This window comes from Pseudopodoces humilis, chromosome 29 (assembly GCF_049639895.1).
Source record: "Pseudopodoces humilis isolate 2021_Gansu_Grassland_sample_001 chromosome 29, ASM4963989v1, whole genome shotgun sequence".
Classification (NCBI taxonomy): domain Eukaryota; kingdom Metazoa; phylum Chordata; class Aves; order Passeriformes; family Paridae; genus Pseudopodoces; species Pseudopodoces humilis.
In genome coordinates this window covers 61,965-88,594 of record NC_142228.1, presented here as the reverse complement: position 1 = coordinate 88,594, position 26,630 = coordinate 61,965, and the positions used below count along the sequence as shown (strand labels likewise).

Genomic DNA, 26,630 nt, shown 5'->3' with positions numbered 1-26,630 from the left:
CCCATTGTCAGAGCCCATCCCTGGGCTTGGCAGGAGTCCTGCCCTCCAAAGCTCTGGAAGAGGGGAGGGACATGTCTGGGTGTGGGAATGTGGAATTTACGTTTCTTCAATCTTACAGTGCAATGATAATTCTCTGTGGATGCAATCATAACAAGTTTATAATTACTAACAATTAGGACAGTTGAAGCCGTTCAGTTAGAAAAACGGGCAGCAGCAGCAGCAGAAAAATTTTCATTATAATTCATGATGATTGAAAAAGGAGAAGCACTTTTCAGCCAACTGTGGTCTCAAATTAGGCATTGCCAAGCACAGGAACTGTCTTGATTTTCCAAGACAACTTCTCTTTCAGACACAATACATTCAAGAAAGCCCACATTCAAAATCTGGACAACATTCAATTAATTCCTCCAGTTTTGAGTACAAGCTCTTCTTCAAGTTCATCAGCCACAGAAATAAACTAATTTCAGTCATTTATTAATATGACCTTGGCTACTGTAGCTACAGATTTCAGAGGCAGATGTCACACATTTGCACACCATTTCAAACACTCTTTTTTCCATCCAAAACCTATAGTGAGTATGTATCCCTTTGGTTCATAATCAAGGAAAGCCAAGAGAAGAAACTGCAGAATTCAGCACAAAATCCACCAGAACACTTGCTGCTGCTTTCAGCCTTCTCCCAGCACCTCCAGAGACTCTAGCCCTCCCCAGGTTGCCACTTCCAAGTGAGGAAGAATCTGAGAAATGATACTGAGCTGCAGATTCCAGACACTCACATGTGCTGGGTTTGCCGGGGCTTGGGGGATTTAGGCAACGCCTGCCCAAACTGACAGACATGAACAGGACTGAGCCAGGAAGGGACATGACCCACTCCTATTTATTTTTCAACCAGAGGCCTCAAGCAACATGTATATGTTTCAGAGCAACTACTACAGATTACATAAATTAGAAGGTATTTCTTTAGAAACTAAATAAAAGTAAACACGCCAATGTTCTTGGATGCAGGTAATAAGGTCCCACAGCTTTGCTTTAGCTGATTAAATGATGTTTCTGAGATGTGGTTTTACTGCAGCCTCTCTGCATACCAGCATTAAAAATTAAATTTAAAGAAGTATGTTTACTGGCTCATTTTTATTTTCTCAAAAGCAACTCTCTAGACCTTCTAAATTATTCTGACGGTTTCTGAGGGGAGAGCAGCCACATGCAAAATTGCAAGAAACAAATGTAAATGGGCAATTATGACAAATTAACACTTATTCAAATTTCCAAGACAGCAAAACTTAGCTAGGGAAGGTCCAACCAACCACCTGGCCAAAGGAGCTACATTACACATTTAAAAAATCTTTCTGCCTGTTGCCTCTGCACAGAGTCTTCTCATGCAGCTTACCAGGGCAGAATGCATCAACGTCCAGCTTCTGGGCAGAGAGGGTTGGGGAGCCAAGCTCAGACTCTGGGATTCGAGGGCTCTCAACAAACTTTGCTTTCCTCAGAGGGGCTAAAGGAGAAGAAGTGGGAGAGAAGAAGAGAGGTCATGAGTAAGGGAAATAGCAAGCAACAGATGGAAGCACTTAACTAAACGACACTGTCAGACTCATATCAGGTTACCTTTTTCTTTTTTTTTTTTTTCTTTTTTCTTTTTGCCAGGAAAACAATTATCTGCATTCTTTACAAAGGAGATGGCTCTTAAACTTTCGAAGTGCACCGGCTGACTTTAAAGAGTGTGAACACTGAGACACATTCCTGATACTCTAAAACTTTGTCTTTTCTCCTACTTCATTAGATTTTTTTTATAGGAAGCAAATGAGCAAATGAGGATTCAGCAACTGTGGAAAAGCAAAGATGATAGACAGGTACACAGAGCCCATCAAGCTTTAAGATATTTAACTGTAAATATCTGAACACATAAATGCCATGTTCAGCAATTGTTTCCTTGAACATAAAATTTCAATTTCAAGACAGTCTCATTGTTGCACCAAACAGGTCTGGTATTCAACACAAAAGAGCAGAGCAAAGCTAACACTCTCCAAGCCCAAAAGAAGCACTCCACTTTTATCCTTGCAAATCCATAAAAGATCAAGAGATTTAACAGAGGATGGGGAAAAGGTAAAAGTGTCTGTAACAAAGCAGCACTGACCACTAGTGCCAGAAAAATGGGATTTTCTCCATGTTTTTCCAGTCTGAACTCCAAAAGACAAGAAATTCTGTACAACATTTGTTTGGAGTAAAATTAATGAAAGGGGCTAAGTAAAAGTCTATAAATTTATTCTAGACCAGAGAAAGAGAGCTGGAGAATAAGTTACATGCAGAGATTGTCATATTGCATTTCCAAGTTAAACTCTCATGCCCATTACAATGAAAGGCTAATTTGAAAAGCCCCTCAGCACCGATTCCAGGGGTCAGTGCTTCTGCCCTTCCATTTACATAATTTATATTTATAGTTCCATTGTCTTGCAAATTAAATTTGGGATCTGCAACTAAAGATTGGGGGGGTTGTTCTTTTGCATCTCCTGTAATAAAAGCTCAACAGGTCAGAGAATGATCTCTGAGGCAGCAACAAATCTCTTGGTTTTAGGGAGCTGCCATGGTGCTGGGAACGGCTGAGAAGGTCCAAGGACGGGAAGCCTGATAGACAAAGCACAACCAGATCCCTCTAACCAAGCTACACAGTAGTGATTCCAGAATTCCTTTTAAAAAGAGTGTGCCAAACAGAGATGACGACTGGGGTATGTTTTTTCAATAGAGTCCCTGTGAAGCAGAAGAAAGGCAAGGAATCAACCCCCCATCTCTGCACCAAAACAGGTGTGCTAAAAACCCTCCTCTCTACCCCCTCATGATCCATCTTAGGAGATGTGCTGAGGAAAAACAGGTATTATTTCCATTTCACACATGAAACTCCTAGATGAATATGAGACATATTGCCAGCACATTCCCTGCAAGCCCATCAGGGCCAGTGTCACAGGAGCAGTGCCAGGCAGGAGGAATGTGAGAGACTCAGGAAGATACAGACAGCCTGGAGCCCCTTCTGTCCCCCATCCCACAATGCTCATGGATGTGCAGCACCACTCAAACACACAATGATTCTAAACGCTAGAAACCAGCAGTCGATTCTATATAATCCCCCCTGGAAAAAATCCAACATGTGCACACACAAAAACCCCACAGCCACAAACTGGCCAACACCTCTGAAAAATCATTCCCAGTAACAATCTTGTGCCAGATCCTGATACAATGAAAACATTTTAATATTGAGAAGATTATTGCTATGAGCTGAAAATTGTTTAGAATAATAATTTTGCACTGGTCAATCCTTTAATATTTCATTTTTAATTGCAGCTTTAATAAATATGTTTTACCACAGTCTCAGTAACAGTCATTTCTATAATACATATTAAAAATAGCCTGTCTTTATAATTTCTGGCTGACACCAGGATCATATATCATCCCGTGCACATGTGGCAGTGCTCACTGTGTTCTAAAATACAACGCTAACAGGATTTTCACAGTTCAAGAAATGTTAGTAACTGATGGGACTGTCACTATAAGGTTCTGCACTAAAGGTTATTTTTAAAAAGAGGAAGGAGAATTTTAATAAACACAGAGAGGGCAATGTGATCACCACACCACTTGCTGTGTGGACACACAGGTCTGTGGAAGATGCAGGATCTGCATGTTTTGACAGATCAACACTGAACCGTTTGCCTCACCTGTAAGGATGGAATCAATCTCCCATTCCATTGGGCTTTATTTCTACGTTTACATTGTGGATCTCTTTTACGCCTCACTGAGGTGCTCATTCCCCCACTAATTCCTGCCTTCTCTATAGAACTGACTGATGACAGGCAGACATGATCAGCTCATGGATCGAACAAGCTGATCCACCATTTTTTCTCTTGAGGGCAATAAAGAACATCATACCACATACTGCAAGTTCTACCACACACATAATTTTAAGGCATTTCATAGCATCACAAAATCACAGACTGGGTTGTGTTGGAAGGGAATTCAAAGCTCATTCAGTTCCACTCCCTGCCATGGGAAAGGATACCTTCTACTATACCAGGCTGCTTAGAGCACTGTCCAGCCTGGCCTGGCATCTATTTTATCATGTTTTCGTTTCCTTAAAAGCATGACTTGAGCCATAAAAACACACTTCCACCAGCCAAGACACACCATGTCACCATGACTCACATTGTTAAAGTAAACAACAGTTTACTTTAAAAGGCTGAAGTCAATACAAGGCTCTCCATGTAAATATAGGTGGGGAAAAGACACCGAAGGAAGAATTTCTGTTATTACAAATATCCTAAATGTGGAAAAGACAAAAACTCCTCCTAATTCACCCATAACTCAATTACAGGAAAGGAGGATTTTCACGTACAAGAATTAAGCACCTCTGACTCATGTTCAAATGAAGATTATCCTGACAGATTCAGATTTGGGCATTAGTCTTCTACTGGACTAAATAACATATGACAATGTCATAAACTCTAAAATCTGTTTTGACACTCTACAGCCAAATGTCAACGGATAACACTGATCATTTTATAAAAGTGGCTTTTCAAGGCACAACGATTTTTCTCGGTCCTGAACTTTGCTCCTGAGAGCAAAGGCAAATCTTATGATCATAATCATGGGATGAGTTTCTGGTACAAATTATAAAAACTAACAAAAGCATGAAACAATTATTTGAAGTATTCTGTACCTGCTGAGTCCTTTAGGCCTTTTATTCCTGTAAGGATTTCCTGTATGAAACTGACCAGCTCCAGGCCCTAAACAGCATGAAAATAACCCTTCCTGTTACACAACTGCAGTTCTTTTGAGCAGAGAAAATGACATCTTCCAAGAACACCAGGAAAAAGGATGTCTGCAATAACCAGTTATAAAAATATAATGGATTGAGTAAAGATGGCTGTCACTAGCAATGCTGGCTTTCTAGAACTGCAAAACTAGCATTTAATTCAGAAAAGCATATTGATTACATAGAACCTAAAGTCACAACCTTGTCCCTGGGGTCCCACCACCTGTCACTGATGACAGCCAGGAGCTGATGGCTGCAGCCCATGATCTATGTCCACCTCACAGGCCAGTCCTGTGCCCAATGGAGTGATGACATCATACACGCATCATATATTGGCAGCATATTATGACTTGCTACTACTGAAGTAGGAACTTCAATTTCAGTGGCTGAGATGTTATTTCAAGCCAAAACTGCACATTTTTGGGGCCAGTTCTGTAGTTCTTAGTGAGATCAATCCCCACTGGTGCCCAAGCCAGCAGAGCAAAACTGAAAATTCTTCTGTTGATGCAAATAAAAATTCTCATTTGACTTTGCCAGCAACTATTCCTGCACAAGGAAAGTGATGCTTATTCCAGGGTAGGAATTAACCATGTAATGCAAAACACTTAGCTGCTAATCTGCCAGCAATCAGAAAATTTAATTAGATGGCTCGTTTATGACACTTTCTGCAGCAGGTTGTCTGTCCTCCAGTGGGGACCAAGTCTGTTCCCTGTGAGAGTAGGGAGGCCCTGGCACAGGATGCAGCTGTGGCTGCCCCATCCCTGGAAGTGTCCAAGGCCAGGTTGTACAGGGTTTGGAGCAATCTGGGATAGTGGAAGGTGTCCCTGCCCGTGGCAGGAGATGGGATTGGATGGGCTTCAAGGTCCCTTCCCACCCAAACCAGGTCTGGGATTCTGTGTTAAACTAACAATAGGGGAAGTATTTCATTAGTAACTGCAGCATCAGCAGCCTGACTTTTTAAGACTCTCTTTAAAAACAGGGATTCAGAGCACTTGGAAAGTTCTGTTTCCACCCGGCAAACTGAAACAATCTGCCCCATTCACAACATCCCTCAAACTTGCATGCCCATAGTAATTACCACTGAGGCTCCCATTCCCAAGTCTGGATGAGCAGTTTGGCAGAGCTGTGACCCCTACTATGACCAGGAGTTGCTGGTGGTTTATCTTTTCGAACCGGCATGTAGTACTGGGACCAATGCAGTGCTGTTTGTGATCAATGCCAAGCATCTACTCCCACATCAAACCAAACCAAAATAAATCCGGATGTGTCTGTTCTTTTGGAATAATCATTGCATCTCTAGTAGCACTACTTTCTCCTTCAGCCTATTGAGTTCCCTAATTCTACTGCATTTTCTATTATGCCATTTAACCATTTATAGGTGAGTTAGTATTTTAATTAAAAAAGGGTTTTCTTTAGATTAAAAGGCATTGATAAAAGAAAATTATCATGGATTAGCAAAAGGTTTCAGCTATGAAATTCGGTTTGAGCTCTGAAGGGAATCTTTACTAACAAGGAGTTATTAACACCTAATGACCTGATTGAACAAGGTTTTATTTCAGCAGATCTGAATCCACACCACAATTTGACTACAGCACACACACAGATATCTTTGTCTGTGTGTACACCCATAAAGATACACAGATTTATCTATGTCCAAGGAAAATGTTGGAGGAAACAGCAACTCTTTTCCCATTGCACAGATGATGGATTGATCCATCCCAGGGAACCTGGACGCCTCTCTGTGCACCAGTCCCTTACAAGAACTAGGAAAATGAACATTACTGCCCAAACTGCATCAATACAAACTACTACAGCTTTTTACTCAGAGACTCTCACACACTTCATTGCTATAAAACACAAACACATGTGGCCATGTGCCTGAATTTTCCTTGATCACTCCTATGGCAGGTCCTGAGCAGAGTCTGGCCAAGCAGCTTGGCTCAAAATCAGCGTTTGCCTAGTTTTGTGTTCTCCCCATGTTAAACAGTTGGATTTCACCTGTGCTTTGAAACTTCCTCTGTCACAAGAGGATGAAATAACGAAATCTGCTCTCTTTGTGTAAAAATACTTCGTTTATCACAGGTTGATGAGGTGAAAACATGCGAAAAATGATGGGCATGTTCCACAGAATCACAAACTGGTTTAGACTGGAAGGGATCTTGAAGACCACCTAGTTCCAAACCCTTGCCATTGGGTGTTTACCACACACTCATCTCTTATGAGTAATCCAGCTGAGGTAAAGATGAATTTTGCACATTAATATTGTGTTTTTAACTAGCATAAGCACAATTTTATCACAGAATGTTAAGGGGTTGGAACAGACCCTAAAGTTCATCTAGTCAAAATCCCTCCTGGATGGGCAGGGACACCTCCTGCTAGACCAAGCTGCTCAAGGCTATATCCAACCTGGCTTTTAACACTTCCAGGAATGAGAAAGCCACAACCTTCATAACCCCCACAGCCTCTTTTGTAACATAAATTTGGTATTCAAATTAAATCCTCAAAATCTTTAAGTTTCACAATATCCTGCCCAAGCTGCACTATGTTCGGGAAGAGCCAGAGCCATGGTTTGAAGAGCAAACTTTGGAAGCTTGGACTTAAACAGAGCAAAAGTGGGTGCTCAGTGCATCTTCCATTCCCATCTTCCACTTATCCCAGCTCATGCCAAAGCCTGACTCATGTTTGGAAGCATCCCAGCAGCTCCACAGTGCTGTGCAGAGATGACTTTATTGAAGCCTCCCTCGAAAGAAAATGTTTTTAGTGCTGCAGTTATTGATTCATGGAACTCCTGGAACAAGTAACAGTCACATTCAGCACAGCTGGACAAAACCCAGCACACGGCGGATTAAGCTTTTGTCCTTCCCCTGACCCAAAGGACCCTTTACTGGGCTGAGGGAAGAGCCGTAAAGAGGAAATTACGGGCCACGTGATTATTTTTGCTGTGGCACTAATCCTGGAACCCTAGAATGGTTTGGGTTAGAAAGGACCTTAAAAAAATGGTCCAGTCCGACTTCCTGTCATGGGCAGGAACACCTTCCACTAGATCAGCTTGCTCCAAGCTCCATCCAACCAGGCCATGAACATTTCCAGGGATGGGGCAGCCACAGCTTCTCTGTGACACCAGAAGAAATAATGTATCAGCTGTGTGTAATCAGACTTTTTAGGTATAATTTTTTTTACAAAATTAAATCAGTGACAGTACATACAATGAAGGTTAACATCCTCTTTATATAATCCAGCATTATTTTACAGAATCCGTTGTGTAACAGTATTTGCCTCTTCTATTATCTGAGACTATAAAGGCTTTTTAAATTATATTTCCCAGCCTCTCTCCTCTCATCCCACATTATCACAGTAGTGAGGGCAGGGCAGCACAGAAAAGTGGTGAGAACAATGTGTTGTCTGGAAGCATCATGCTTGTTTCAAAATTTTCAGAAAACATGTTTAGTTTAGATGATAAGGCCCTGAAACAAGAAAATTGAAGGAAACATAGGTGGAAAGAGAAAAGAATAAATAAAAGCAGGAACAGAGTTCAGCAAGCTGGTGATGGCAGGACAGCAATGGGAAAGGAGAGCTCAAAAAAGCAACTACATTAATTTAGAAGTTCTTTAAACCATAGATGTCTGTAACATGAAGATTTTGCCTGTTACTGCCCCTGAAATTTATTTTTCCCATGAAAAAATGAGGAATAACCTTCTCCAAAGCAGTGGATTCTGCAATCCCATGGGACTGTAGAAACCTCTTGGAACATTCTTTCCTCCTCTCTTGTCTCTCCAGATGAACAAGTCACAGAAAATATCAGCAAGCCACTCCACTAAAGTTACAGAAAGATGTTCAGTGACCTCAAAAAAAGATGAGTTTTCTGAAAAAGTGTAATTAAATCAGATTATTACGTATCTTACCAAAATTATTACAAACCCTGCCGAATAACTGATCAAAATGGTCTTCTGTCTGAACAGACATCCCTACTCAATGTTCAAGGGAGAAAATCACCTGGTTTTGAAAAGGCTTATATGAATTTTAAATATATATAGAATAAAATAATACAGATTTCTGTCTGAAGTGTTCAATAATGGTAATACAATGATGCTTACAATACATTTATATATTCAGAGAGAAAATAATTCCTCCTAAAATACTAATCTGGCTGTAGTTTGTGCTTCCAAAAGGAATTCAGTTTGATTTCCATTTTGCTTATTATATTATATTATAAACAATTTTGTGGCATTCAGAGCAATGGAACACTGATTCTTCTATCAGACTTACCACTGCTGGAGACACCGGCCAGCAAAGTGCCCTCCCCCAGCTCAGCCTGCAGGGTTTCGTTTTGGAGCATCCCAGTGTCTATCTCCTGAGCAGATGCTCCCTGGAATACTCTGGCAAGCCTCAGGAAGAAAGTTGCTCCTATTATTGATCCCGAAATAAAAAAAATGCCCTCGTTTCCCTTCTAGATAAGGCTTTTTTCCAGTGTGGGGTGCCAACAAGTCATTGTCCACATAGGGGATAGCTCTGAGAAGAAAGAAGTTCCTATGTTAATTAATATACAGACATGGCAGGAGGAGGACATGGTACTTTCACCTTCCCATCCAAACTTATCAAGTCCTTGATGCTGTGGGCACACTGTACACTTCTCCATGTCATTTACCATCAAATATTCTTCTTTTCAGCGTCTTCTGAAGCCTCTTACAATTGTCTGTTTCAACAGAAATTCCTCATATGTGACTCAAGGTAGAACCCTGTGCGTGAGATGAGGAAGATGAAAGCAGAGAAAGGAAGGCAGCACCACCTGCTCCAGCTTTCTAAGTCATCTTGTTATGATAACAAGCAATAAATTTCTGTTGCAGTCAGTTTTCAAGTTTCAGACTTTGCACTTTAAAAACCCTGTTTTTAAAGTCCTTTCCAATCCAAACCATTCTGTGATGCTGTGATTAATTCTGCCCTTCAAACCTCCTATTAACATGTTCCACATACACACCAGGCCAGCAGGTCTGCAGCTTCCCAGAGCGCCCTCCAGGCTCTTTTTAGCACTTGATGCCACAACCACCACCTGCCAGCTGCCTGGTGTTATGAGAGTTATAAATGAGCAGTTATCCAGCAGAGAAGTAATTCAGCACCCTTGACCACCCCCTGCTCTTCATGCTCGTCCCAGTTTGCTTTCATGACCTGCTCTACCTTCGCCGCTGTCCCAGACAAAGCTCTGCCATCTTGTCTTTGCAGTGCCTGTACCCACATACTGGGAACCCACTGCCTCTGATTCTGGACCCATTCTCCATAATTAGAGCAGTAAAAAAATAAAACCTGCATTAGGGGTTTGGAAAGAAAATGAGAAAGAATAACAAAAATTAATTATTCACTCTACACACCTCTGCAAAAGCACTGCTGAAGTATTTTACAAGCAGCCAAGAATGACCAAAGGTAGGTACCAAATTATACCGGCAAATTAAATTAGAACAGGAGTGGCAGGGCAAAGTCCAGCAGCAAGCCTAAGCTGCACGTAAACAAAATCTCATTCCTTCTCCCACCATTTCCTTAAGATCAAACCAAGATATTGTAACCATGAAAGAGAGAAGAGTAAATTGTAAAATATCCAACTGTTCACAGCCCAAGTAATCCCAAGGTAGAGCACGTGAGAGACTGGATCCTGTTCGCTATATAAACTACTGTTTATGACCAGGACTACACTGCTACAAGCCAATATAAATAAAACGCCTGATATTTTAAAATAAAGGCAAGAGATTAAGAATAGATAAGGTAATTTTATTTCTGTGCAAGTCACTTAAATTTTGCTATGCTAAAACTAATTTAGTTGGGTTAGTTGATACCACCAGAGCTGTAATTACAGTGACACATATGCAAAACTGTTCCATTCATATGAATCTGGATTTAGGATCCCTACTGCTCTGCTGATAGCAGCTTCACAGAATATTCTATCCTTAAAATGAAACTGCTTATCTGGCAAGGCACAAGCCTGAATTGGCTGAACTTGTTTGTTAACACTTGAAAAACTGCATTATGCTGCATTTTCAAGGTGGGTTTTACCTGAGAAAATTGCTAATTCAGCCACCTGTAGTTTTCAGTAATTCATTTGCTTTTCCAATTCTTCATTTCCTTGCAAAATTAAAAGAGCTGCTAGAACTTTCAGCTTTGAGGAGTGATGACTGCTCATGATCATTTCTTTCCACAGATGAGCAGGGACAAGGACACATAGCATGCCTCAAGGATTTAATTGAAATATCTAATGTCCATGTGATTATTTGTGTGAAGACAGATGGTTGGAGCAGACTGTCACTGACAAGGGAGTGCCATGCTCTTCATCACGAGGGGATTTAAGACCAAAAACCTCTCTGAGGCTTTGGTGCATACAAATCATGTGACAGTGCCAATGTCCCAGGACCAGGTCTAGTCCTGTAAGCGTATATAATAGGAAGGCAGCACTCTCAGGGCCCCTTTCCTAGCTGGAAGAGCAACAGCCATGACATGCAACAGGGCCAGGACCATTTATTGACAGAAACACACCCACATGGTGACTTTCACTTCCACAAACCACTTTCTCACTTACACCTACTCATTTCCATAGCTGAGAAGATAAAAAGAAAAGCATAACAGGGATAAAACCTGTATCGTCCTAATCCTGCTTTCATCTCTGCAGAGAAAATGCCTACAGAAATTTCAAGTTTAATCCTTCCACAACCTGCAAACATCCACAACCAAAGGGCCCCTGATGACTCTATGGCACACCATCCGCAGGTCTCATCACATGCGGTGGCTATCTGGGCTTACAAAATATAGCCACAGGTGACTCTCTGTGCCTAAGAATCAAGCTCCGTTATATACACACTTTTTAAATCAGGGAAGAAGAAATAAAGAAATTAAAAATCAGCCTGTAATCCGAGAGCAACACTCAATCCAATTCTGACAGTGAAGCGCTGCTGGAGACCCCAGGCATGGTGGCTGCTCCTCCTTCCACTGCAGAGGCGTTTTCCTCCGCACCACAGAAACTCTGGAGCAGAACATTGCAATGGAAGTACCAGACATAAAGGTGCCTGTCTGGGAGCTCCAGAGTGGGCTGTGTTTTGCAAAGGCAATCCTGCAAGATACACTTGTTTCAAAACTGGCCACAGAGCATTGTCGCATCCCAGCTCTCAGCTGCCTTGGTTCCTCCTTGCACCCTCAACTCCCCTTCCTCACATTATTATTGTTTATTTCTCTTGTGTAGAACAAAAAAAACCAAAAACAAAAACAAAAAAAACACCAAAAAAACCCAAAAAACCAAAAAAAACCACCAAAAATGGTTTTAGGAACATTCCAATCTTCCAGAATACCTTTGTTTCCCTTTGCCATGCCACTTGCCTGTATAACCAGGCTGATTTGGGACACTAGTCCAGAAGCATCTTTTCTAACTAGGGGGATAGAGAAAGAGGATTAGGAAATTATAACTGGGTGTTTAAAAAATCCTGAAGAATAATTCACTATCGAGACCTAAAGCAGCACCTGGTGAGGGACCAGGCTCAGTGCAATCTGCAGTGGTGTCACACACAGAGCTACAAACAAGCCACACAAGTCCTTTAAAAATCAGGGTTCAGACCATGACAGACAGTCCAGACCTGTGGGTTCTGTCAGATACGTGACATTCAGTCAAGACACGGCATGTGTCAGGACCCTAAATATTTGATGAAATTAATACTGAGATATTGAACCAAATATTCAAAATGGGGATTCTTTTTTTCCTTTGGTGAAAGCAGTATTTCAAACCAGTTTGGGTTAATTTGTTTTCTCACTTCATTTAGTTGTAGGATGTTTCTTCCCTGTTGACACAAAAAAATGCCCATCTTCACCTGCAGCATAAAAAGCTCAACAAAACGGGTGCTTAGAGGGGGATTCTGCTGATTAAAAAAGCTGCTGCTACTGGAATAAGAAAGCAGGTTGTTTAGAAATGTATACACACAATATGTACTTGGAAATTAATTAAGCATCATATTTTGGTAACAAACAATATGCTATTTCTTAGTGAAGTGCATGGAAGAGGGATAGATTACACTATTGCATATTTTTAGGTGCAAGAGTCATTGGTGAAGGTTTCTGGCAACAGCAGGTCCCAAAGTATACTGGAATACAGCTTGGAGGTTGGGGCAAAGACATCTCTGATAGAACTCCAAATAAGCTTAAAACAGCAGTATCTCACAGAATCACAAAACTGTTTTGGTTCGGGGACTCTAAAGCTTATCCAGTCCCACCCCTGCCATGGGCAGGGACACCTTCCACTGTCCCAGGCTGCTCCAAGACCCATCCAATCTGGCCTTGAACACTGCCAGGGATGGGGCAGCCATGGCTTCTCAGGGCAACCTGTGCCAGGGCCTGACCACCCTCACAGGGAAGAGAATTTCTTCCTAATATCCAATCTAAACATACCCTCTGTCAGTTTAAAGCCATTCCCCCTTATCCTGCCACCACAAGCCCTTGTAAAAACTCCCTCTACCTCTTTCTTGTAGCTCCTTTATCTAGGAATCTAGGAGATTTATCTAGCTCCTAGCTATCTAGGAATTACTGAGCATTAACAGCTACTCCAGGAAAATCACCACAGAGCAAGGAAAGAAAAGAGCCAAAGCAATGGTCCAGAGCCAAAGATCAGCTCAATCCTCAATATCCCGTCTGGTTTGAGCATCGGTATGGGGATCTGTGATGAAAACTTGGCATGTGGCTCTGCAATGATCCCACCATGATCCTGGTCATGTTGTGCTGGAATGTCTCATGCATGGCATCACCCCAAGCTTGGTGATGAGACCATGCGTTTAATTGAACCCGATCAAGGCTTCCTGCATGGTTAGAGCCAGCCAGGTAGAAATCACATCAGAAATTAACTTCTGCAAAAGTAATGCTCAATCTTTGGGCAAATGACCCAACCCAACACGCCTGTGTGGTCATTCCCTCTTCACACAGGAAGAAGTTTCCAAAACAGGTTGTGACAGAAGTAGGAGAGGACCAGAGAACATGCCCAGCTGGAGATGAGGGCTTTTCCTTAGAAAACAAGCAACCCAGGAGAATGCAAGGGCTTATTCCACATGAAAGTATCCTGTGAATGCCTTTCTTCTCTCAAGTGCACAGGACACCTCTGAAGGCACATTCCAGGAGTAGGAGGAAAGATGTAGCCAAGGGAAGAGTGATGGCCTGATTTAACTCCACAGGAGGTTTTCTACACCACCTCCTCTTGCTATAGAAACCTCTTAGCTATGTCTAAAAATTAAAAATTCTCACACACCAGAAGTGTAATCGTGACAGATGCTCCATTTTGTGCAGCCCCAATGTGAAATAAGGACAATTTATTTGTCTGAGCCTCTGAAAACTCATGGAGTTTCAAGGCAATTTTTTTGCCTTTTAAACACTATCTACACTAGAGAAACTTTTGGGGTTCCCCCCCTGTTTAAGCATCTACACAATTATCTGAAATGCAGAGCTATTATCACCTTTTTCCAGCTTCAGTGCTGTGATGACATGTTTACCACATCCTCTGCAAGGCTGAGCAGTCCAACAGCCTTCATGCAAATAGAAACATCCTGGGGAAGAGCAAATTCTAAAGGTTCTGCAACAACCTCACACCAGCACCAAGGAGAAAACATGGTATTTTCTGCATATTTCTACTGCAATTTCAGCTCTGTCAATATGAAAGACAGTTGGGTGTCAAAATGAGATGGATAGGGTTTGTCTTGAAAATAGCACTGAGGAAAATCCATGCTAGAACTGGTAAGTGTCTTTCAAAAGCCAGTAAATATTACATGCCAGTTTTCCCCTTCCCTTTATTTAAGAAAATAAAAGCTACATCCAAACAATCCTGAAATTAATGCAGAAACATCATGAATTTTACAGGTCTCCAACAAACAAAAACCCTTCAACACAAGATCTGGTTTAATTCCAAATTACAAACAGACACAAAATTTATCTGCATAAATTTCAGGGATAGTTTTGGCGCTCCAAAACATTTATATCAGAAATTTTCCCATTTCACATGAAGAGTTATGTTGGTTTAATAGAGATAAAAGTCCATCTTGTGAGTACATTCATCTACCTGTTTCATCTCTGCAAGCCCAAATGGTTTCCATTTGAGTATGTGCCTGTGAAAACAAATCACAGGTCCCAAAATAACTGATTAAGAATCCCAAAAATGTCAGTTAGAACTGACATACCAGGAAAAAAATACTCAGCATATGTTCCTGTAACTGAATGATGATTCTCCCTCTCCAGCAGGTTTCACTGATGGGGGCAGAATCCCAGAATCACCAGCCCAGAGCACTGAGTGCCACATCCAATCAATCCTTGGACACCTCCAGGGATGGGGACTCCACCACCAACCTGAGCAGCTCCTTCCAGTGCCTGACCCCCCTTTCCATTAAGAAATTTTCCTGAGACATCAGGTTTACCACATTAAGAGCGTAAAACAGGACTGAAAATCCATATGCCCAAACCACAATGAAATGTTGTGTGTATTTTAGGTCATTTTAAAAAAGGGGCCAACTCAGTAATTCTGACAAAACACAGGTTTTCTACTCATGAAACTTCTAGGCGGATGGAGATTGCAAGGCATCAGGGAAACATCAATGGAAAATTCATTCTGCCCAGAAAAAATAAATTATACATCTGGAACCCCCCAAATCTAATGGCACTTTCCAGTAACTGCTATGGCACTGCTATGCATTCTGAGACACAGGATGGGCCTCCCACCCAACCTCCACTCCTACACAGGAACAGGAATTTCAGATCAGTGTCATGCTGACAGCATGACAGAGAATTCAATGAAAAAAAATGTAAGCCTATTGCAAACACTATGGTATAAAAATACTTTAAAAGGAACAAAGTCTCCCTGACACCAAAAATTTTAAGCATAATATCCTTCAAAAATTAGCTTCAACATGAGCATCATGCACTTCAAGACCTTTTCCTCAAATTCTACCTTGGTAATGATTGTTTATTTACTTTTATTTCTAGATGCTCACTCTTTCAGTGAAAAGCAAATATTTACTTCCCTTAGCAAAAAAGGGATTTTATAATCCACTTGAATTTGTGGTCATTTCGGAACATTATCTGAATCCTATTGTTCTAACATTTTGAAAACAAACGTCTTGGTGTCTGTAGCATTTTCAACTCCTCACTCCTCAGCAGTTCTATTTCAGCAATGCTCGGAAATCAAATTTTTTCATTGCACATTTTACGTTTTGTATGAGAAATTCTTCACATGTGAGCAAGGAGGTGACAAACGCAGATTATGTAAAACTATCGCAACAAGTAAAAGACAACCACCAGCATCATCACTCTATCCGACACTAACTCCCTCCTAGTAATGGCTTCCTTACCAACTAGGAGCTCCAGAATCCCTTATTGTACGTTTATTTTCTGCAGCCACAGGAGGCTGAAGAATGCCAAACACAATCCCAATCAAAGACCATGCACGACACATTGTCCAAATACTCACAGGGCTTTGCTTGCTCTCGCCATTCCCTGCGCATGCAGCCCAACAGCGCAGTCAGCCGGTCTGGGAATTCAGGGGTACCGCTGCCTGGAGAGCACTCTGGCACAGATCCTCCTCTGATCCCTCCCTCTCCCTAGCGCTGGCTCCATCCTGCTGCTCCCCACGTCAGGGCGATGTTACAGGTGACACCTCCTGCTGCTGATGTCAAGCTCTGTTCCCATAATCACAAGCACCGTCTCCCTGCAGTGCCTGCTGCCCCTACAAGCATCACCTGCACATCCTCTGGGTGCCAGGAAGCGGGCTCCAGGAGGATTCCAGCGAAGTTTAAGGACACACAGCCTTCCCTCTTCATCAAGTCTCCCAGTGCTATAGAGATGCTTTAATTCCTACCAGAACGTTGCAGCAAATGTAGCCTCTACGCCTCCCTTGGGGGTAAAAGGAAGGATTTTTACAGTTTCTTTCTGTGGCGCAGCCTAATTTGCTCTTTTCCTAGAGCAAACTGCTGAAAGAACTGGGAAATAATGGATCAGGAGACCAGAGTGACCGATTCACGGATGGTCTCCCAAACATTTTGGAGTAAGCTGGCGGGCTGGTGATGCAGCCCAGGACCAGAGCCGATGAATGGTGCAGTGCTGCTGTTGTCATGGCAACTAAGAGGAAAAGAAAAAAAAGGCAGCACCATATAAGGAGCTGTGACATGGATTCTGGGAACAATTTATACTAAATGGCTGTAAGCCCTAAGACGCTTTAAAGCTGCAGCACCCCCTTGGCTGGGAACAGGTTTCATTGTTCACAATGAGCAGACAGCACAAATTTCTGACAGGATCACATCCAGCTCAGACACGTTTGTGTTGGGAGAACTGCACCAAAACAACATGATTCTGCAGTGTGTGCAAATAACTGGAATTGAAATACTTGAAATTATTAAGGGAAATGGCTGGACACTAATAAGGACCCAAACTAACATCTGTGAAAACAGAGTACCCCCAGGTGTGTGCAGCCCCAAACAGGTGAGGAGCTCTGTCCTTACAGAGCAAGGATGAGATGAGCCAAACTACAGCACCATCAGGTGGCTGAGTGGCACTGACACCAACACAGATCCTTCCAGGCCTCCCAGAGACAGGAGAACATTCCCAAATTAATCCATAACCCAGGCATTGCTGGGCAAGGGAGGCTGGCAGAGCACGCAAAGCATCTTCAGGTACAGCAGAGCAGAGAAAGCCAACTCACACACACCTGCCATCACAAGCTATGAGCAAGGCCAAATTTGTATTCCATGTGCAACACTGGAGAAAAACACATTATTTACCAGAACCATTACCTGGTATAAAGCATATAAGTGCTTTTCACTTAATCCATGTGCCCAAACAGACAATACACAGTGAGGGAGAGAACAGCCACTGCTGCACCCAGCACAACCAGAGCGCTGCAGTGCTGGAGCCGGGGCTCAGCAACTGAAACTTTAATGATCAAAAATCCTTCCCATTGATGATTTATTTCATTTTTAAACACAGAATCCCAGAATGGCCTTGGTTGGAAGGGACACTGAAGATCATCCAGTTGCCACTGCCATGCCCATGGGCAGGGTAACCTTCCACTAGACCAGGTTGCTCCAAGCCCCATCCAGCCTGGCCTTGGACACTTCCACGGATCCAGGGGCAGCCCCAGCTGCCTTGGGAACTTGTGCTAGGGCCTCACCATGCTCACATCACATAATCGTCGTTATGGCTGGAAAAGACCTTGAAGATGATCAAATCCAACCATCATCCCTGCAACACCGTCACATTCCACACTAAACAGTGTAGTTAAGTGCCAGAGCCACACATTTTTTGAGCACTTCCAGGAGCAGTGACTTCACCACTTCCCACATGTGCCAGCACTGACAGCTTCCTCCCAGCACTCCCACCCCTGAAGCTGTGCCTCATCATCTCTCATGCTCACACCCAGCTGAGCGGGTACAAAAATTTGGAGAGAACAAGCGGTCCTGGGGGCTGAAATTATTAATCTGGGTTTATCACCACTAAACAAGAAACAATAAAGTTTTCAAGTAGAGAAATTTGAGCTTTTTAGTCCCACAATTACAGTTAACATCAAAGAATACCAAACCATTTGCTGAGGATACAGAGAAGTAGCCTCATGGCTACTCGCAAGAGATGCAAGAGTAGCCCATGAGGGATGGGAGAAGACAAGACGCCAGCACTACAAATGACATGGGTGATGGTGGCACAGGGAAGGTTGTGTGTGAGGATCCCAGCCCAGATGGACCTGGAGGGTGTTGAGAACCACAGTGGTGGGCCCTTACTGGCACCACTGGGAAGAGCAAGTCTCCATCCTGCTCAGCCCTGCTCTCACCATCTCTGAAGGATCTAGTGAAAAAATACACATTTTCTTTAGGAATGAGGCTGCTATTAACTGCCTGGACCCACTGATTTATAGGAATAGTCCTACTGATTAATATGAATTTTATTCTTAGGGAAAGTTCCCACATTCCCCAAACACAAGGGAGGAATGATCTCAAAGAAAGGATCTGCAGTGAAACCAGTCCCCCAGGCCCATGTCTTTGAAGACACTGAAGCAGCTAATTCAGACTAGATACAGCAGGAATCAGGCCTCTGAAAATCCAAACCGAAACATCTAGGCTAGGTTTTTGTTAGAAAAACACAATTTTTTTCCTAAATGTCTTGCTAATCTTCTCCCCATATCACTCTCTTCATAGGCATTCACACACGTGCTCTTTCTGAGAGAATCCCAATGCTTGCAATCTGTCATTCAGTAGAAAAAATAGCAACAGCCAAGTACAGTGATGAATAAAATTATCCCTGCACATATAAATGTACAATATGTAAATGAACACTCATTCCTGAGGAGGAGGAGGAGGAGGAGTGGGATGCAGCACAGGGCTTTGTGCAAAGCCTCTGCACATGGTGGGTTCCATAGGAGTGGAATAAAACATCATCAGCTGAGTCTTTCAGCCCAGTATCTCCTTTATTAACCTAATGCATGTATTTTTGGCACCGATTCCCAAAAGCACTTACATACATTCATCCCTAAGCACCCTCCTGAAAAGTACTGCTGTCCTCAAGGCAGGTATACAGAGCACCTGCATTATTTTCATCACCCTTATGGCTTTGAGTCAGCAATAACACACTCCTGATGTACAGCAGAGTATTTAAGCCCATTGTTTCAACAGCAGTTGGCGTTTGTGCAGCAAGCACAGTAACTTTTAAGTGCTAATTTTATTGCAGACACAAACCAAAATGGTGTCTTCCATTACTCATCCTGGGCTGGGAAGGTGGGGAGTTTTCTTTCTCTGTATTACATTATTTTTCACATGATTTTCATGATTACGATAAATGCAAATGTAATTTCACGATTACAAAAAAAAATTAAATAACACAAACTGAGGTTGAACATGCTGATTTAAGTATGTTTTCAGCCAGTGCTAAACAAGAGGTGACACAGGCAAGAGGGAGAGCTTATTACTTATGCTGACTATTACTTCACCCCTTAGAGCCACAATGATCTTAATTTTTTTTAATCACCAGTCTACTCAGCAGAGTGGAAACTGCACACATGTGGAATATTTATCAGCCTCTGAATCCAGCCAAGTCTTCATACCCAGCAAACCCAGATACCAACATGTGAGTGAGTGACCTTAGTTCCTCTGGGTAGAAAACTCACTCTGTGGAATGCACTCCTGAGGCTTTTTACCAAAAATGGACATTTTAACTTTTCTCTGGATGAAAAGCTGTCTTGGTTACAAACTACACAGATTAAGAACATTAAAAGATTATATTATCATAGAATTAAGGAATGGTTTGGGTTGGAAAAGACATTAAAGCTCATCCCCCTGCCATGGAAGGGACACCTCCCACTATCCCAGGCTGATCCGAGTCCTGTCCAACCAGGCCTGGGACACTCCAGGGATCCAGGGGCAACCATAGCTACTCTGGGCACCCTGTGCCGGGGCCTGCCCACCCGAACAGCCAGGAATTTCTTCCACATATCCAACCTCAATCTCCCCTCTTGCAGACTGAACCCATTTCCCCTTGTCCTGTCACTCCAGTTCCAAACAGGAAGTCCCTTTTTGGATTCCTTGTAGGATCCTTCAGATACTAGAAGGCTGCTCTGAGTATCTACTAAATGGTCCTAGGATATACATTTTTAGTAAAAAACACATAAAATTTAAGGAATAAGATTTTTATGTCCCATAAAGGTGAGGGTCCCATCCGCTCACCAACTGCTCTGCAGATACAGAATTATGACAGGAATAGATAGGGTAGTCTCACACAAACGTCTGTGTGAAGCAAAGAGCATGAAAAACCCTGACATTTGGATAATTTCTCAACAACCTTCCATGATCTGAAGGTCAGTTTTAAAAATCCATGTGGCAACTGTCAGCTGGACAAAAGATTCTAACTCAAATTTTCCAAAATCACCTTCATCCCTTTTCCAACAGAAATCTCTGCTGTTACTGTGTATGATTAGCCACTGGACAGTGGAATGAGACAGAGCACAGGAGGAAATCATCACAGAATTATAGAAACATGGAATAAATATTCTGAATAGGAAGGGACCCACAAGGATCTTCACAGCCAGCAAGCGCTGGTGAAACCTCTCTGGCCACTCACTGTCCAGCTCCTGGTGCCTTGGTTTTATGTAAAAGCTCCCACAGTCACAGATTTTTGAATCAGGTCATGTATCAATTCTGCCAGGTTTTCAGTGTGTTGTGACAGCATTTACAATATTACAGAGAGGGTTATTGGGTGAAACTGGGCAGAAGTACATCAAAAAATAGCAAAAGGCTGTGAAGCTGTCTTCACAAACCTAGTATTAACACCAGTTTTTCTTTGTTTTATAGAACACGGTAGTTTACTAAAGAATTAAAATGAGGAGGTTCTTTACCAACTGCCAGTCAATATCCCCTAGCAAAAAAAACCCCAGTGTTTTATTTGCTCATATAGTAAATGGTCATTCATTCCACAGCCACCTTCTCTCACCTGAAGGAACAGCTGGAGCTGGGCCAGGCCAGGCTCAGGCTGGATTTAGGGAAAGGTTCTTCCCCCAGAGGGTGCTGGCACTGCCCAGGCTCCCCAGGGAAGGGGCACGGGCCCAAGGCTGCTGGAGCTCCAGCTGCATTTGGCTGCTGCTCCCAGGCAGGGTGGGATTGCTGGGGGTCTGTGCAGGGCCAGGGGCCGGACTGGATGACCCCTGTGGGTCCCTTCAAGCTCAGGATATTGCATGCTTTAATGATTTTTTCTGCCACTGAGGAGTATTTTCCCTTTTTAAATCTCTCAGATTAGTACTAAAAGACGGACAACAAGGAATAGCTGAGGAAATGTGATAAATACTGTGAATCGCAAAGAGCAGAAGCACTGCTCCTCCAGCTCCTTTCCATGTCACCTTAATGAAAGTAAACAAATTCCTACCATGATTTCAGGAGGATGCAAAATAAACACCTTCATTTTACAATATCAACAGTAAATTAAACTAATAATTTAAAAAAATCTTCTTCATTGGTGCATGGAAACACATCCCTAATTCTAAGCGTATTGGGAGCGTCACTGGAGTCATCGAGACAAGGACATGCAAAGCACGAGCACGGGTTTGACTGGTGTATGGGACTAGGTCCAGCTGGAACAGGATTTTTAAAGCAGACAGAGAAGGCAAAGTATGCAAGGTGGTGACAAAACAGATGTAGTCACCTCCCCAGTCCATTTCCAAGAGTTTTGTGCAGCCCCAAAACAAACCTCTGAACAAAACTGGAAGCCTACACATTTCTTCTCTTGCTTCCGTGCAATAACAATTATCAGCGTTTTATTGACATCCTGGCTCCTAGCCAACCTGTTCAGGTCTAGATTACGTGGCATTTCATTTCCCAACCACACTGACAGAGGAATATGCATTTTCACTGGGTGAACACCTGCAGTGTGGCTCTCAGCACAGGCTCCGAAGAGCTCCCAACCTCTGAGGTTTGTAGGAATCCCCATCCTTCTCTTTAAATTACCACCTGCAACAGCTACTGCTGGAATTCCAGGGCTTTTGAGGAACTAGTGATAGGCTCCAAAGAGCAGCCCTGCCCATCGTGGAATCGTGACTCTGTCACAACTCAGAATCTCTCCCCCCTACCCTTTCCCAGTTCTCTTTCCACCACAGGGCAGAGGAAACAAAAGGCACCAAGTGCAGCAAAGCTCTCTTTTGTACACATAGATCAGATTATAGATCAGATCAGAGTTTTTGGTAGAAACTCTTTTTGGAAGTTTCCCTCAGAACAAGAACAAGACCTTGGCTGACCATAAAGCTGGGCACAGAGCGGGGGTCAGATTTTAGGCAAGAAACAAATTTCTCAAAAACTGCTACCAGTAAAATTACTTTTTTCCAGGCTTTTATATGGATGTGCTTTTGAAAATCACACTACTGCACCATCTCTAGGTATTCATACCACCGTCCTGACAGGTTAGATAAACAAAGCAGTATCTAAAAATATGCATGAACCAAATAATTTTGCTACAGAAGTTCGTAATTTCTCAGATGGTCTCAACATTCAAAATTTAAGCATTAACTTCTTCAAAATCACTGTAATGCTGCCACTGTGCAGAAACAGCAATACAAAGTGGAACTAAAACACACTCTGATAGAAATTTCTCAAAAACTAGAGAGTATTTGTAAACCAGAGAGACCTTTTTCAGCAAAGAAAGATTTCTCTCTCAACACAAAAATCCAATCCATCCCCGGGTTTGACTGAAGCAGATGCTGTAATAAACAAGGGAATGACTTTGATACAGAAACTGTTCAAAGCTTTTTCTTACAGATTTTTGCACCAACGGACCTTAAAAGCCCCAGTGAACTTTATATAAGTCCTTACCAGTTAACTTCTTCACAGGTTGGAGCCGAACACTGATAGACTGATGTGTGAGTAAGGGGGAGGATGGAAGGGAGCGGGACATGCCCTCCATTATCCGAATGTGCTGCATACCTTCGGTCACTGGGAGTGGCGGAATAGCGTAGTCAGGTTCAAAAGCACAGTCGTTCTCTGTGGAGGTGCCTGATGGAAAGAGGAAAATAAAAATTAATTAGTTAGAATGCAAGGGAAGGAATCCTGCTTCCATCATTCCAAAAGGGCTGGCTGAAGGGAGCTCTGCACAGAGCTGACTTGCCAACTGCTTGTTCCCTTTGCACACTCATGACACATCCCTTGAAGAAATTTGAAAGAGCATCCAACTCTCCTGAGAGATGCACAAAGTCCGTGTGGGGGTCACATCCCCCATCCATTTCCACGACGGAATACATGGAATAGCATGAGAACAAGTGAAGATAGAACAGTAAAAGGACTCGTTGCTAATTGTAATCAATATTAATAAACAGTGAAGGGAAGGTGCTTCAGATCAGCAAGAGTCAGGAGCTGTAAGGTTCTTCCTATTAGCTGTAGATAATGGAAACTTTAGGGTCAAGGACACCTAGATCTCCACTCTTGTCAGTAAGATGAACAACCTAACCCAGACAACTAATAATTCATATGCAAAACCAACCCAACCTGTTATCATTAACTTTTCATTAATATTTCAATAATATGAGAAGGCAGGACTTGTGTCACACTGTTACAAGATGGATTTTAGCTCTTATTGCGTGCTGATGCTTTCCCTCCATAAAGACATTCCTCACTGGATTTCCAATGGATAGCTGTGCTGTTCTCAGCAGCTTGTGAGAGTGTTTAAAAGAGAAAATGTTTGCTGGACAGAAAGGGAGATGGACAAGAGTGGGCATAAGACAGACGGGTACGAGCCTCAAATGCATGGTACTTCAGAGGAGACAATCGACGAGCTGTATTCCCAATACCGAAAGTACAATGTGAACAACCCAACATATTGCTTAAGATCAGCAGAAAAAACATGTTGAAATAACTGTCAAAATCTTGGACCAGATCCTGAAGGGTTCTAGGAGGCTGCAGCACCGGTGGCGAAAATTCATCCATTCCTGGTGCCAGCATTCAGGAATGTCTCTCAGAAGTTTTGTGTCGCTCTTTACAAGAAAGCCAAATAAGCACTGACACCCTTCACACCTACGCTGGTTTTGACAGTTCAAAACACCACTCAATCTCTCCTTGTTCATCACTCACCAGCTACCATGAGCTCTCTGCAGACTCTGCCAGCCTGGACAGGGCACAGGGACACAGGGAGTGTCAGGGGAGACAAACCACCACCGCTGCCAAAACTAGCATTCCAAAAGCCAACTCATGATGGGTTTTAAAAATACATTTGGCACCATGAATGAAAAAAAATATTTTCCACCAACAGGTTTTATTCTTAAAAATAATTTCAATTGTCTCAGGCTACCTTTTAGGGAACTATAAGTCATGGGCATCTCCTGCAGCTTAAAGTCTGTGAAAGACAAGTCTACGTGCATTTCACTGGTTATTCTGGTGTAAGTTCCCAGTGTCTTTGATCAATCTATTTAAAATCAAGGGCAGTATCTTGTATAGAAATAAAAGTAATTATAGGTTGGCAAAGTTTTCCCTCTTAAAATTCAAGTGCTTTACAATAAAACAGTGAACTCACAAAACATCCATAAGGTACTACCTTCATTTCACACATATCAAAATTTCTCTCTCCTCCTTGGCAGAGTAAATAAACACACAAACAAAACCCCTGAAACAGTCTGAAATTTGTTTTGATGAGAAAGAATATTTGGCTTATCAAATCCTGGAATTAGGGCTCATTGATAGCTGAAGTGGAACTTTAACAGTTTGCTTATATAATATATTTAAATGAAATGTTACTGTAAAGTGCATGTTTGACCTAATAAACTATTTCTTGGAGTTTTACATGATTATCACAGAATCATTCAGGTAGGAAAAAAAATTTAAGATCATCAAGTCCAACCATCAACCCAGCATAACCACTATGTTCACCACTAAACCATGTCCTGAAGTGTCACATCCACATGTTTTTGGAACACTTCCAAGGATGGTGACTCCACCACAGCCCTGGCCAGTCTGTTCCATGGATTGACAATTCTTTCAATGAAAAACATTTTCCTAAACAAACCTAACCAAAACCTCCAACCTAAACCTCCCCTGGCACAACTTACAGCTGTTTCCACTTGTCCTGCTGATGAAGCTTTGAAGATACTCAGGAATCACACATGGTAATGAGGAAGGTCAGACAGCAGGAAGGCAACTGCCCCATTTCAGCTGGATGCTTTAACCAACATTAATAAATTTCCTTAACCCACCATCGTGAAAAATACCCATTATCATGTGCAGTCAGATTTCAAGATGGACACAGAGCTGGGAAAAGTCAGAGATAATGCTTCTACTGAGCACAGAGACTTCTCCTTCCATGCTGCAGAAAGCCTGCCTCTAGAATTGCATTGACTGATCCAAATGGAAATATTTAGCTCAGAACTTTGTTGCTTCAAGAACTTGGAAGCTTTTTTAACTGTTCCCTTTTTATTCCCTCTCACACTGCAACTTCTTGCTGGTTACTTCAGTTCCTTCAGTCGCAGTCATCAAAGTGAAGAGGTACAGATTGGTGATTCTTGGGCAAGGATTTGCAAAAAAAAAATCCCAAAACACATGCCTTTCCTATAGCAGCAGAGATCCAGATTAGATGGGTTTAAAAGGAACTTGAGAGAATAGAATGTGTTCAGGTAGCTCCCAGCAGCGGCTGCATCTGAGCTGCTCTGCCCCATGACAAGAAGCCATTAGACACAAGCCAAACACATGCCAGGTTCCCACAGAAGAGCAAAGCTCAGCCTCTAGCACAGTTACACAGCAACAACTTCTTTTGCGCTCAGAGTGGGAAAAAACAGTCACTCTCTCTGAACGTCAACAGCTTGTGTGCAAGCTGCCATGGGATATTGTACAGTGATAAATTACATGGTTCCTTCCTAATTTTACTTTAACTCTACTTTAAAACAATAAAACTTAAAATAATAAATTTAAATACAATAATTGAAAGATCCTATGTGAAGAGAGCAATTGACACTTCACAGCTTCAGGGTTTTAACTACCAATTCTGATCCCCCCAATTTTGATCAGTTCAATCACCCAAAATCATCTCACCCAGGCAACACTGGAATACTGCCAGAAAAGGACAATTCTCTGGAGAAAACATCCCCACAATAAGTCATTAGGACACCATGACAACAACAGGCCTGAGCCTAAATGAAAGAAAAATTATTGCTGCAATCCCAAAGAGAGAGTAAGCTAATGCATATAGAACTTACTAGAGCCCTGCTTCCAAAAAATTCTGTTCAGTCTCAAAGCTGTGTGAGAATACAGCATTTTCACAACCCTCACAAATAAGAAAATGCTTAAAACTAAGTAAAGCTGCTTCAAAGTTCACATAAGCCAGCACAAATCTAAGACCTGCTG

At 42.3% G+C, this 26,630-nt stretch overlaps 1 protein-coding gene across 11 annotated transcripts in view; it reads right to left on the bottom strand.

The window, feature by feature from the left end:
- TANC2 (tetratricopeptide repeat, ankyrin repeat and coiled-coil containing 2) overlaps positions 1-26,630 on the bottom strand; it is a 164,137-nt gene that overhangs the window by 90,944 nt on the left and 46,563 nt on the right. For 6 of the 11 annotated variants that reach the window (XM_088067949.1, XM_014261032.2, XM_014261034.2 and 3 more), the window contains 2 exons: positions 23,121-23,300; positions 1,387-1,494 (listed from right to left, as the gene is read on the bottom strand). In XM_088067949.1, the coding sequence (XP_087924075.1) occupies positions 1,387-1,494; positions 23,121-23,300 (288 nt within the window). The remainder of the gene's footprint in view (positions 1-1,386; positions 1,495-23,120; positions 23,301-26,630) is intronic. The other 5 variants (XM_014261037.2, XM_088067952.1, XM_088067954.1 and 2 more) reach the window with 3 other exon arrangements.